Source organism: Mustela lutreola, chromosome 16 (genome assembly GCF_030435805.1).
Source record: "Mustela lutreola isolate mMusLut2 chromosome 16, mMusLut2.pri, whole genome shotgun sequence".
NCBI lineage: Eukaryota > Metazoa > Chordata > Mammalia > Carnivora > Mustelidae > Mustela > Mustela lutreola.
Window position 1 is genome coordinate 5070452 of NC_081305.1, and position 14515 is coordinate 5084966.

At 46.1% G+C, this 14515-nt stretch overlaps 1 protein-coding gene across 1 annotated transcript in view; it reads right to left on the minus strand.

Moving 5' to 3' along the window:
• The window catches only part of CDH13 (cadherin 13), a 989149-nt gene that overhangs the window by 460210 nt on the left and 514424 nt on the right, over positions 1-14515 (minus strand). Inside the window, exon 5 of the mRNA XM_059153524.1 lies at positions 906-1058. Within this exon, the coding sequence (XP_059009507.1) occupies positions 906-1058 (153 nt within the window). The remainder of the gene's footprint in view (positions 1-905; positions 1059-14515) is intronic.

A 14515-nucleotide genomic window follows, 5' to 3' on the forward strand; every position in this document is an offset into this window, starting at 1 on the left:
TGCTGGACTTTCGCTTTGTATCAGTCTCACTCCTTTAATCACAGACCCATTATTCGGAGACCCAATATTGGGGACCCAACAACATCATCCAAAAGTAGCAAATATGGCCATGTGCAAAATTATGTTTTTAATTGCTGTGACCCTATATGGCTTCATTTTAAGGAAAAAATATGAGAAGCTCTAAACTGCAGACCAGGCTCTATTTTACTCACTGATGAACAACTCTAAGTTGGTCAAAGCTAGCAGTTTTAGTTTTGACAGTCTTTGGAGGCGCTAATGCTATTATTCTGTTTCCTGGGTGAGAATTGTAAGATCAGAGACGGTAAGTGCATTGCCCTAGATCACACAGCTCAGTAACTTGAACTTCTCCCATGTAACTAGACCTTCTTCGAAAGTACTTGAAATGGTTGTACAGAACTTCCTTGCAAAATTATGCCATAATCGAACCACTACCTCATTGCCGAATATTTAGCAAAATTGGTTCCATTTTAAGGATCCTGTCTAGCTATAACAGCATCGCACAAAAATCTAAATTCCTCCCTATCTCCTTAAGATCGATTTCTAAAAGTACAACCATCCCATTTACCTGGTATTCATAATTGCGCGAGTTTTTTGAAAGCCAAAGCTACCCTCACCGTTCTGACCTCCTCTGAGATCTCCCAAGCGTCCCCCTTCTTGGGCTCCAGTGCCCCAAGTCTCACAGAGGCTTGCAGGCTCTGTTGATGAGAAAGGGCCCCCCCTGTTACCCTGTTGGGGCTCAATGCCACTCGGCTCCCAGAGAGACACACTTGAGTCGCACAGCGCCGGGTCTGCGGAAGCACGTTAATAACGAGCTCAGTGGGAAGACAAAAGTCTTGGAAGAGCACCACGTCCACAGCGAGGGTGGGCACTTGAGGAACACTTACTTGGTAAGTAGCGATCGCTTCTCTGTCCAAGGTCCGTGTCACGGAGACGCTACCCGTGTTCTCATTGATTCTGAAAATTCCTTTAGGCTCTTGATCCACTCCCTTTCCAGTGAGCCGGAACCTGGACCCTTCCGGCCTGTCACTATCGACTACCTGGTCAGAGAAACAGAACGACACTTAAGACTCTGGCTGGAAAACACAGAGAAAGCACATTTTCACCACAGTTCTGTGACCAGTCCCCTAACCACAGGTGCCAACACAGAGCGGCCGGATGAAATTAACTAAAACAGCATCACCGAAAATAGCAACATTGCTTAACCCCTTTCATCCTGACATGCAAATCTTTGCAGCTTACAGCTGGGGAAGCTTACCAGCATGGGGGAAGGGGGACGGACAGGTAGGGATCAATCTAGGAGGGAAATCACTCCAGGACATTCAAGACTGGACATTTTTCTTGTTACTCTTAGAAAGATTTTTTTTTTTTTAATTTTTTTTCCTGTAAGCAAGACCAAATAGACAATGGGGAAAAAAAAAAAAACCAAGTGGGCAATCTTGTCGTGGGAGGGCACTGAGCCAAGTTCTAACTATTTACAAGACTCAGTCATCAACAATGCCAGCTGGACCACTGCTTCTGGGTAGAAGGCATGATGTTCAGGAAGCATCGAACACAAATTTACACAGTAAAAAAAAAAAAAAAAGAAGAAGACAAATCCTCACAACCATGCTGTTGGTATGGGGACACTATCATTTGTACTTAATGGATGAGGCCATTGAGACAGGGTGCCAGGAGGCCAGGGTCACAGCAACTGAGGACATGAAGACCCGAGCCAGAACCCACCCTCTGTTTCTATAGGGATATTGCTATGCAACGCGGACACTTCTCCATTTAAGATCATTCCCTATGGGCTGTCAGGCTTGATCTGACAATCTGAAGAGAATTCAGATGATAAGACAGAGGAAGATAGTTCCAGGCAGGGGGGAGAGCACATGCACAGGCAGCAGGCGGGCGAGAGAGCGCCCACACAACTCCAGAAACTGGGAGTCATATAGCATGGTTTGAGTGAGGGGGAGGGGTAATGAGGAACCAGACTATGGTGGGTTTTTTTTCCCCCCAAACTATGCTTTTTTTTTTTTTTTTTTAAATAGTGTTTGACGATTCCCAGCTAAAGAGAGAACCAGTATTTGCACACATTGGTTCGAGAGTTTGCCCAAGGATTCGTGTATATATAATGTCCCTTTATCCTCAATATCTGTGAACGTGAATTTGATGATCACGGTTTTTTCCCCCAATGTTAATAATTTAAAGGTCACGACCACAGTAGACATTCAGGAAGGGACCTAAGTGAAAGCTGATACTGATCCAGCTGTAACCAATTTGCAAATGACCAGGGATCTATTGGAAAGAGCACTGTCACCCGTGCCTGGAGGGTGTCTGGGGGACAGCACAGGAAATGGGCCACCTTCTGGTGGAATCAGCCTCCTTCGGAGACCATTGCTGGGGTCGCCATGCCTGCAATTCCAGCCTCTGCCACGCGGTGGCAGTGGTGCATAAGGCAGCGTGACCCCCTGCCCAGGTTCCTCTGCTGTGACCAGTTGCGTCAGAGCCCGACACAGTTCCATAGAGCAATGGTGTTTCTCTCTTTTTTTTTTTTCTCTCTCCTGATTTAAAATTTTACTTAAATACATCGAGAGTTTTGATTAAACACCAATTATCTCTGTTTGCATTTTTAAGATTAACATAAAATATCATCTAAAGCAAGACTAAAAATAAAGCAAGTGGTATCCTTTGATGAAAAGAGTTTTTAATCACTGCTTGACTTGATTTAATCCAACTGGCATTCTCCCCATGACCCACTCCCTCCTGCTTGGGAGCTCCACGAGGTCATCAGCCTCAGCATATTGGGATCACCCCGGGATCCCAGCGCCTGGCTTAGGGCCTGGTATACAGCAGGAACCAGCCCCAATATCTGTTTACTATAAAACACCTCTGTGCAGACAAACAGAGGCCGTAGTGCTAGCTGGGCCGGCGGTCAGCTCTGGGACCTGCAATATGGTTCTTTGCCTTCGTGGCTCTCCAATGCCTCATCTGTAAAATGAGGACACCACCACTTATGTCCCAGGGTTGTTGAGTTTTAATGAGATAGTGTGTGCAAAGCGCACTTCTTGGCACACAGAAGGGATCAATGAATTGTAGCTAACGATTGCCATCCTGAGAGTGATAATCACGAGAAAAATCACACCAGCACACCTTCTTGGTCATGGGGTAATACTGAGACTTCGAGGCATAAAAAAGCATCTTAACCATAATACTAAAAACGAATCCTTTCTAAGAGAACAAATTTCCTTTTAAAACACGAGACCCACCGACATCTCTGGTTTGAGAAGAGAAGGGCTCTGGAAACAGGTCTGCTGTGGGAAGGGGCCACTGACCCAAGTCTGCCTTCTTTGTCGCCTCCCTGTTTACGGTCTCTTCCTCCCCAACTATGGTTCAAACCTCTTCTTCTTGCTGCCCAGAGCACACAGAAAGTAGGCGGGTTCTCTCCAAAGGCCATATTAAGTCAGGAGACAGTGTGATGGGAAACGAACATGGCAAATCTACAGGAGCTGTGAGGTTCTCACAAGTGGACTTCAGATCCCATCTGTGGACCAGACACAGCTCACCGGTGAAGACCTGCCAGGGGAAAGTCTTCCATGCTTGGATCTCGGGTCAGGACCCTTCCCGGCTCAAAAAGGGCTGAGAGTAGGGCACCCCAGACTTTCCGGAAGGCACGCAGTGGGGAGACGGTCCCGCAGGCTCTGCTGGGACACACACAGCCGCCCTCCCATTTCTCCGTGTGCCCCTGGAGCACTGAATTCTGTACCCAGAAACCCCCCCCCCCCCCCCCCGCCACCTTTCCTCCTCCCATCAAGGCTTCATGCTGCGCGACTCCTCTCTCTCAATATTTCCATTTGTAAAGGCTTGCCTTTGGACAGATCTACTGACTCTGCCTGCAGCTCCTCAGAACCGTGTCCACTTTGAAGGAGCGCCCACAGCCACACCAAGCATGGCACCCCCAGGCTAATGAGCACGAAGGGGCCACCAGCCCAGGGACATGTCTCAAGATGTGGTCCCCTGGACCAGCATGGGCGTCGCCCTGTTAGAAATGCAAATTCTCAGGCCCCACCCCCCAGGGCTCCTGAATCAGGAACCCTGGCGATGGGGCCTGGCCATATGGGCTTTAACAAGCCCCCTACTAATTCTGATCACACCCCCGTTTGGGGACCGCTGATTTAGGCAGCTTTCGGGGCCTTCCACACTCCTTATAACTGGCACTGGCTTCCACTGCTACTGTCGGGAGCTTTCTGCAGACAAGAGGTGGGGTCTGTTGGCTACTCCTCTGGAGACCTATTTTAAACTATGACACTACGGGGAGCTCTTTTAAAAACCTGTTTTCTGGAGTATCAGTAAAGCAGAGCTACTACTTCCCTAAGACTGACATCCCCAACACATTCAAAGACTCCAAGGTTTGGAGAAACCTCCAAGGGGAAGCATGGGGTGCGGGCTGTGTTCCCTGGAAAAGCCAGGGGTCCTAGCTGGTTTTAGATGTGGCAATTGCCCTCCATGTCTCCGGCTTCTGGCTCCCTAGGTGGGGCTTCAGAGGGACCCCAGCCCACCCCAGCCTCACTGATCTGGGGAGACGGCAGGTGTGCAATGGCCACAAACCCGAGGAGGCCCTCAGCCACGCATCAGAGCTCCCCTGTGCAGGCTTTATTTCCGGACAGCTTTATCTACACTGCGGTGGACTCTGAAAACTACCCTGTGCTACTCCATGCTTCTGGCCCTGGGGGTGGGGTGGGTCCTTGTGTTGTTTTTGTTTAATGTGATGGGACTTAAGAGATCCAGGGCAGCCTTCTGGTCAGAGCAAATCCTGCGGTGAGTCTCCACTCTCCACGCAGCTGTTAATGCCCATTATCCCAAGTGCGGCTTCACAATTAGTGGCTCTTTCCTATTGGTCTTTGTTAATTCAGCACTTCTTTTCACAGTGGGAATTATTTTTCCCTCCTTACTTACTTATCCTCTGAGTTTGAATGGAAAAAAACCCAAAACATAATATAACAAACGATGAAAATGCACTGGGCCTGGATGCCAACAGCCTGGCCGTGCATGTGAGGAAGCCCACAGGCATCTTGCTTCTACCTGGGTCAAGGGACTTCCCGGGTGGCCATGGGGTGGCCAGCACGCCCACTAACTGGGTGGCCTGGCACAGCTGGGGTCCTCTGCACCCATGGAGGGGCAAGAAACACTGAGGCAGTGATTCCTTGATCAAGATTGCAAAGGACGGTCCTGCTGCATATTTCTTTTCTTTTCTTTTTTTTTAAGATTTTGTTTATTTATTTGACAAAGAACACAAGCAGGCAGAGAGAGAGAGAGAGAAGCAGGCTCTGCACTGAGCAGAGAGCCTGATGCGGGGCTCGATCCCAGGACCCCTGGACCATGACCTGGGCCGAAGGCAGAGGCTTTAACCCGCTGAGCCACCCAGGCGCCCCCTGCTGCATATTTCTTACAGACTAGCAGGCCACCTCCCCTCTGAATCCCTTAAGTCCTGTTCCTGCCTCTGTCTCTGGTTGGGTGTAGTTTTAAGGTATTCTGCCATGAATTCATACTCATTCATAGAATATACAGCAGTTTTGAATGTTTTTACATGAGTAGGATCCTCCTATTTAAGTTATCCTACAATTTTTTTTTTTATATTCAATGTGGCTGAGATACAATTTAAAAAGTTTACATGCATGACTTATTTCACTCAGCATAATCTCTTCCAGTCCTATCCATGTTGCTACAAAAGTTGGGTGTTCATCCTTTCTGAAGTGGCGGGGGGGTGGGAGGTTGGGGTACCAGGTGGTGGGTATTATAGAGGGCACAGATTGCATGGAGCACTGGGTGTGGTGAAAAAATAATGAATACTGTTTTTCTGAAAATAAATAAATTGATAGCTGTAAAAAAAAAAAAAGTTTACATGCAAACTTTTGGGAGGGTTCAGAGTTTTCCTTCATTGTACTGATAGCAGTGTTCTCCCCCATGGAAAATGTATTCCATATACAAATAAGACAAGTCACCACGTCTTTGCACACCACGTCTAATGAAGAGCTTCTGCCCTGACCTCCTGCATCTATGCTTGAACTCAGATCTCTACTAGAGACTCCCGCCTGTTCCTAAGGATCTAGAACGGTACGCAGGGCGGTGACACTTGCAAACCGAATAGGTAAATCAATGTGACAGTCACCTCCTCACCGGCCTGCAAGTGTCTGATTTCTTTTCTTCTCATCTCCTGCTCTAACTGCAACCAGAACACCCATTCTAAAATAGAACCACGTATCTCACCGTGACAGTTCCCAGACTAGGGAACTGTCTAGTTCCTAGACACCATGGCTCCTTGTCGTTCCCAGGGTCAAGTCTCAGGGACCTCCTGGATGGGTCTGCACTTGATTCTACAATGCTAGCTTTGGCGACAACCAACCATAGGCCTTTTGAATTTTGCTGACTTTCTTTGCACCTAGGGCAGCTGGACTCCCGCGCCCCATCTTCCCGGACTCAGCACCATGGGTCGCCCACTTACTGAAGCTCCTCTTGACCTTCCCCACCCTGCTCCATGAGGACCCGGCCTCACCCTGGGAGCCGAGCCCTGCTCACCAGCGAGGTCTCCTACAGCAAAGACAGCACATGGCCTCTTTGTTGGTGGTGGTGACTGTCACCTGGGCTATTTGTTTCTTTTTCTCAAAATTTCCTGGGTCTGGAACACAGACAATACTTGATGAAAGCTTTGAGTATAGAAGGAAAACTTTATCTGCGTGTGTTTATACGATCCCGAAGTGCTCATAAGCCCAAACCCACATATTAAAAATAAGGTCTGTTGTCCTAACCTTTCTTAAGAAAATGGAGTCACTTTACCTGGGCAACATCAAACCTTTTCATTTCTCTTTTTACAAATCCCTCAAAGTTAACTTCCTAGGCAAGGCTAATGCCTAGGAGTCATGAGGGGACTTAGAGTCCTCCCTGTCCTAATAATCTGCAAATGTCCCCTTGTGTGGAAACCTTGTCTGAGTAGACATTGTGCTTGCTGGCAAAGCATTTCCAAGACCAGTGCACTGGGGCTCCTTCCCTGTCATAGTCAACTAAAGTGATGCTTCTAATTCTTCTCTATTTAGAAAATCAGGAGACATTTATTTTCAAAAGATAGAATACTATATGTACACACACACACACACACACACACACACACACAATATGATCAAAAGGCTAAACAATTAAAAAATAATTCACTCCCTCCCCCCACCCCCCAAATCACCAAAGAGAAAAAGTCATGTGTGAACAGTACAGATCTTTGGAGGATGGAGGTTGGGGTATTTTTTCCTTCACCCTTAGAATATTTTTGGTAATCGCTTTTTTAAACACATGAGAGGAATTACTGTAGCTTCATGTACACACTGATTTTGAAGATGTTGCCTGTTCCATGCTAAATAGGAAAAAAAAAACCCCACTTACTGCCTTCTATAGTTATTAGAAGGCACTTGTTTTATCATTAGATTGGTTCCCTAAGGTGATCTGTAAGCACTCATTAATTCCCAGCTGTGGTTTAGTCCTTGACATGCCTTTGAACTTGGCTGATCAGCGGTCTGGGCAGCTGTTAGATCCGTGCCCTTCTCTCCCCCGGTGCTGCTCAACTACCTTTAGCCACTAGGTTATAAATTAATGAGGAGAACTAGGGAAAACCCAAGGCCAAGAGCCCCAATCCCCTGGTGCAGAAACACTGACCCAACGCCCGGGCAACCTATGGAAGGTAGATGATAGCCACAGACCCTCCATATACTCTCGGGGCTCTCACTCTAGTTGGGGCTGGCTGTGCCCACCACCTTTGAAGGGTGCCTGTTGCGTCATGGAGGTCACTAAGGTTAAGGGCAGGGTGGTGCCCTTGAGAAGGAACACAAGATGAGTGGATGACTGAATCCACTGTCCTTACGTGTCACCTATTAGCCCCATCATCACACCGGCTTTGTCCATCTTCTTTTATAACAAAGACATTTAAGATCATGTCTAAGTTCAGCTTGTGCTGAGTTCTGGAGCATTCAGGGTCAACTGGTGGGCAACTTTTTGGCATTACTTTCTGACAGTTTATACTTTTGAGGGTATTTTTTTCTAGGCTGTAGAATTCTTTTATTAGACTATTTCTTAATTTATGAGCATTGACAATAGTTTAATTATTTCCAACCTATACAATAATGTGGGTTATGAAATTTCTACTTTAGAGGTTTTAAAAAAATTATCAGTGGCTACATACGCTATCATCTTTGCTAAACGGTCCATGGACACACGGAAAGAGTGAGTTTTCTATAGCACTATTCATGGTAGCCGAGATGTGTCAGCAACACAAGCATCCAACGGTGGATGAGTGGATAAAGCAAGGCGGCATAGCCATAACATGGAGTATTACTCAGTCTTAAAAAGGAAGGGAATTCTGACACATGCTACAATACGGAAGAAACTCGACATTATACTGAGTGAAATAAACTAGTTGCAAAAAGGCAAAACATTGTGTGCCTCTGCATGTCTAAATCTGTAATTGGCACAATGCAGTTCTCACTGCAAGAACTCAGTGTACGTTTGTTAGTAATAGACACCAAACTCACACGGCCATTCTGTTAGCCTCAGGGTCCCTTCTCTCCCGTGACTTTTGGAAAGACGTTTCCTTCCTCTAACGCCCGGTGTCCCTCTACCTCCTCTTCTTCCATTCAAAGCATTTATTGACCCTTTATGAGCCCTAGAGTCCTCGCCGTCCTCAGGGGCTCACGCTCGTAGGCAGTCCCTGAAGTCTGGATCACGCAACATCACACATGGGCTAGATCACACATGGGCAAGATGCTAGAGCCGATCAGTGAAAGAGGGTCATTTTTGGAACATTCAGTCATTGTGCCTTTCTTGTCTGGACCCAAAATCCATTCACTGCCCGTTAGTATCACACTTTTGCACCCTCTATTGTCCAAGGGAATAAGCGAGACATTTTCCTTGACTTTGATTCTTGTTATGCTACTGAAAATTAAGATGGCCCCCGAAATCCCCGGTAAAAACTCTAGATCTTCTATACCTGCAGTCTATTCTATTTATGGGTGACTTACAAGACTCAATCGCTGAGGCTCTGTTCTTCTGGCTCCCCTCTTTCCGGACACATAGTAGGACTGTATTTCCCCAGACATTTGACGTTGATTGTGGCATTACGACTTGCTTTGGCCAATGAAGTACGAGTGAAAGTGACATGTGTCACTTCAGCTAATTCTGAGCAAAAGCTTTCAGACCTATGGTGTGCTTATCCGTGTTCTTTTTGCTTTCTGCATGTGACCAGCAATTGTCCAGATACTGGTGACTTCATCCACCTAGATCCCAAGGAAAGAATGGTGGTGACGAGGGGCACAGCCTCCACTTGACCCTCAAAGGACCCAGAGCTTAACTAAACCTCTGGTACTTTGATCAACTGAAACTGGGGATTGTTTGTCACTACAGCAAAGCCTAACCTATCCCAACTAGATAGGTAAGGAAGATAGGTAAGGATGTGTCTGCATCCCAGTTCAGAGCTCATGAGCCATGTGGACTTTTGTAAGCAAAATGGCCTCTCTGAACCTCATGCCCATCCTCTGCAAAATGGGGGCAGTAATGCCCATCCTAAAAGGAATATGGTGAGTGAATGATCCGAGAGACATGCAATACTTAAATACCTAGAATGTTCAATAATGCAGCTGTTCTTTTTATAGCTATTACATGATGATAATGGTGGTGAGGAGGAGGAGGAGGAGGACAATGACGGAACTACTTTATATGGAACACGAACTCTTTGCCACGCTCTATTCTAAACATTAGTTCTATTTAATCCTTACAACAGCTCTATGGAATAGGTACTGACATTAATCTTCACTTTATAGAGAAGTAAACTGAGTCCCATGCACCTTGGCAAAGTCAAGCTAGGAAACAACTTTGGATTTGAATCCAAGTATCCAGAGCCCATGGTTTTAAGCCTGACTCCATATGGCTAACTAAGCAATGTGTGCTGGGTTGAGTGGAAACAGCCCAGAAGTAGAATCAACAAAGGTTCAGAGCCTGGCGCTGCTGACAATGCTCCAGTCTGGCCTCCTGGTGACATGCCCACCCCGTGAAGGCTGAGAGCAGAGATGTTCATCTCAGGCCTTATGCCAGTGGCAGAGCCAAGATTAGGGACTTTCAAGTCGCCATTCCCAGATTTATATGTATCCAGTGGGTCAACCATGTTCCCCATACATCAAGTTCCTGGCAGGAATATCTTTACCTTCTCACATCCTCTTAGCTTTGTCATAGTAATGGCGTAATTTGGAGGTTTCTGCATGCATTCTGCCATCTAAGAGGATAATAAATTAATCATGCCCTTGGGCACTGTTGAAATATACACACTTAATCTCTTACCAACTTTCCTTCCTCACCATTGCTCTTGTTCCTCTCCCTTCCATCACTTCAGATTTTTACAGTTCCCAAAGAAATATTAAACCAAATATTTATGCACTCATCTGAACCACAGTTCAGAGAAAGCAATGGAACAAAATCAGCATTATGAACCTGGAGCTATTCCCATTTGGAAGTAACAAACATGAACAATTGAACAATTTCTCCCTGGAAATGCATGTTGGCTGCCTTTTTACTGAGAGTTTCAACACTTATTCTTATTATTCTTATAATTCAGGACAAATTTTAATGTTAACTCTGACGCTTGGAAACACAAGCAGTGTCAAACATAAATAAAATTTCAATCATTCTCAATCGAAATCCTGATACTCTATTCTGCCTTGTGTGTACCTTGGTTAGAAGGACTTCAAAGTTCCTCATTCCCTGAAGCAGCTACTCTCTCTCGAAATCGGGTCATGCGAGATGAAAATCTTTCAAGGGCCCTCATGCCATCACTTTCAGAGAAAACTCAGGCTCCTTCGGTCATGCATTCAAGGCTCTTTACAAGCCCTCCCTGCCTCTGTGTTCAACCTCATCCGTTGCCGGGTTCACTCATCCTCCCATTCTGTTTGGCTGCCGTCTCCCCCACACTGCCTTGCTTGGGTCTACCCTGTTTCAGCCCTTGGGTTACCCTCTCCTGACCCAGAGGCTCCTATCCAAAACCAGAGCCTGGCCAATCAGATCATCTCTTTGGGAAGCCTCGTATTGGGACAGGGAGAGACTGAGTCAGCTAGCTAAGTAAGGGCTACAGACTCTGAAAGTCTCATCAGTGTAAAAGCCAAAGGTACCATTTTGGGGAGACCCTGTTGGGCCGTAAGTGTGGACCCTGACGAAGAATATAGTCTACCTGGAAAACAGAAAGAGAGTGCAATGAATGCTTGTGTGTATACGAAGCTGGTTAGGTTCAAGCCCTGGATGATGAATTATCCTCTCCAGTATTACTTAATCTTATGCCTCATACTTGGTCTTTTAAATTATACTTTCTACCAAAATATCACAGTTCCCTTTCCCAATGGTGTCTAGTAAATGGCTTTAATTCACCAGAGTATTACCAAGTATCTCTCTGCATAGCTCATTCCTTCACTGTCCCTGAATTCTCTAAGTACATTCATCTATTCAGTGAGGGCTTCTAGGACTATCTTATTAAAAAAAAAATAGTGGCTTCCCTTCCAACATCATTCTGTAGGTTCATTACCCTGTCTTGTTTATCTTCCCAGAGCCCATCATCACCCGACGAACTTGACTGTTTATAATCTCTATTTACCATTAAAATATAGGCTCCATGTTATCAGGGACTTTTCTTTTGTTCATGGCTGTGAACAGTGCAGGGTGCACAGGAGACGCTTAACTATTTTGTAATAAATAAAGAGGCTATATAAATAGAAACTGAAATGAGAGACCACGTTGTCAGAAAGGAAAGGAAATAAATGCACAAATCAATGAGCTTCCATAGCTATCTTGATTTGAAAATGGCTTATCAATTTCTGATAAGGACTATCTTTGCATCTTGGGCTTGAGTTATGAGATACTCTGGTATGCTACCACTCATTTTGAGTGGCCTGCCCTAAATTAAATGATCCCAGTGAAAGGCACATTTTTTTCAGAGTAGAGCAGTTTGCTCCCTGAAGATTAATAGGGAGCTGGATGCATGGGGATCAACTTGGGTAAACATCTTTCTAAAACTATGGTTCTTCTCAGGGAAGCCCATCAAGAGAGGATCATACAAATTATGAGTAAATAAAGACTTTGGTGATGGGTTTCAAAAGATGCACAACAAATGGAAGGCTCTTGGTGGGGGGTGTGTATGGGTTTCGTTCCTCTCAAGATATGCCAACCAACACTTTAAAACAGCCATGGGTAAACACAATTGCCCAATAACGGCCTTGTAGTAGGTGATTACTCCATAACAGGTCATGTTGTATGGTGAGTTATGTGAGGTAGGGACCCTGGAGGAAAGCATGTATTTGAGGGAGAAGCAAGGTAGTCTGTTCTTTCTTTTTTCTTTCTTTTTTTTTTTTTAAAGATATATTCATTCATTTGAGAGAGAGAGTGTGTGTGTGTGTGCAAGTGGGGGGAGGGGCAGAGGGAGAGAGAGGGGGAGAATCCAAAGCAGGTTGCATACCCAGTGTGGAGCCTAATATTGGGCCCCATCCCAGGACCTTGAGACCATGACCTGAGCCAAAATCAGGAGTCAGACGCTTAACAAACTGAGCCCTCCAGACCCCCAGTGTGGTCTGTTTTATGTAAGATTAACATAGTGAGATCCCAAAAGTGATTAGAAACATAGAAAGGGGGGCAGGAGGCATAGTTCTGGGCATCACCTAAAGACCCGCTGAAGAGGAAATCGGCTTAGTCTTGCTGTTTCAGGAAGGTCAATGAAGACAAGTTGCTGAACAGACAGATTTCAACTTAAGAGGAACATTCTGAGGTTGGAGAGCAGTAGCTGATGGCATCGGCTTTCTTGTGCTGGAGGAGCCCGTCACTGTGGTGTCCAAGCTCGCACCCCCCGCTGGTACAGGTGCTGTGCAGGTGACCAGTATCAGATCGACTCTGAGGCTGTTTCTCACTCCTCGCTGTGAGAGTCCCTTGAGTCTGAAGCTTGAGGCAGCCCCGAACAGGTGTGGATCAGCGCTGCATGAGGCCAGTGAGGACTGAGGCACTGCCCAGGGATCTCTGTTCAGACCCAGCTCAGCCACTCGACCCATTGGAGGGCAAGGGTTCTCCTCCGTCCCCTAGACTCCATATCTCTAGGAGCCGAGCAATATCCACCAGTCTTGCTTCGGCAGTGCAGTGGTTTAGAAAATGTTTTCGGGTCCGCTTATATTGTCCTTGGGTTTGACCTTGAGGGAACCTTTCATCCCTGTGAACATCAGTTTCTTCTTCAGTTCAGTGGGGTTGAGAGCTCTGAGCTCCTGAGGTCCTGGTGAGTTCTGGGTACTGTGGTTGGCACACAGGTGGCACTCCACAAATACTAACAATTACATCTGAGCATATCCAAACACAGCAACATGTCAATATCAGGAAGAGTAATTTTATAATTAGGAGGATTTTTTAAAGCCCTCAAGCTGCATCCTAGATAATAACAGCTTTCACTGAGGTCTTACAAACGTCAGGCATCAAGCTAAAGCTTTACGTATCTTTTGCCAGGTAGTTAGTGTTATTTCTATTGCTCGACTGCAGAGGTAGGGAAAGTGAGAGTCAGGAGAGTGAAGTCATGTGTCCAACTGGGTTACACAGCTAGTTCTGGGGGCAGAGCCAGACACGGAGACCTCAGAGACCAGCTGAGTCGATCCAAAGCTGCACATGCTGGTGCGATGCCAACTCCTGGCTGCACAATTCTTCACCGGTAGACCAGATGCCTCCTCAAGGAGCAGTGCTGGGGGTTTCAAGGCTTTTGCTGAACTAGGAAGGGGTGAGCTGGGTCTTCTTCCCAGGGCTTCTGTTGAGCACACAAGTGTGCTCAGACCCCAAGCTCACACGGCACAGTGGGTGCTCACTATTATAGGGCCCACGGCCTCAGCCCATATGTGCGGACACACATGCTATGCAGTGGGAAATGAATGCATGCACAGTCCTGGAGCTTTCTGACTCGAAGCCAAACAAATTTACACAGGCTCATTTGTCAGCTGCCTCACCCCCCTCCCTCCCAGTCTAGCTCATCCCGCCTCCCAAGTTCCTTAGTTGTTATAAGCTTATCACAGAAGTAAATCAAAATGTTCTCAAGAGGAGAAGAAAAGATAAAAGCAAAAAATGCAACATCCCCAAGAGAGGAATATTTTTTATAGTTCCACAACTCTAGCAATTCTGTCTTTAAAAAAAATCCATTATTTAATTTTAGTACCATGGAGGTGCTAGGGATGAATAATGGCTCCTCTTCTACCTTCTAGTATTTCTAAAATATTAATACTGGTTGGATACCTCTCTCCTAAGGGGAAGTAGGACTTGAATCTTTTATAGGCTCCTGAGCCCTGTTCCCATCCTATGAATTTATTTGATTACTACCAATCATATGCTCTGGGTTCTTCAAATTACGTGTGCACCAAAGGATGGGGGCTACCCGGTGAGGTGGAGAGGGTGAAATAGGTGGCTAAATAATCGCTTTCTCATTATT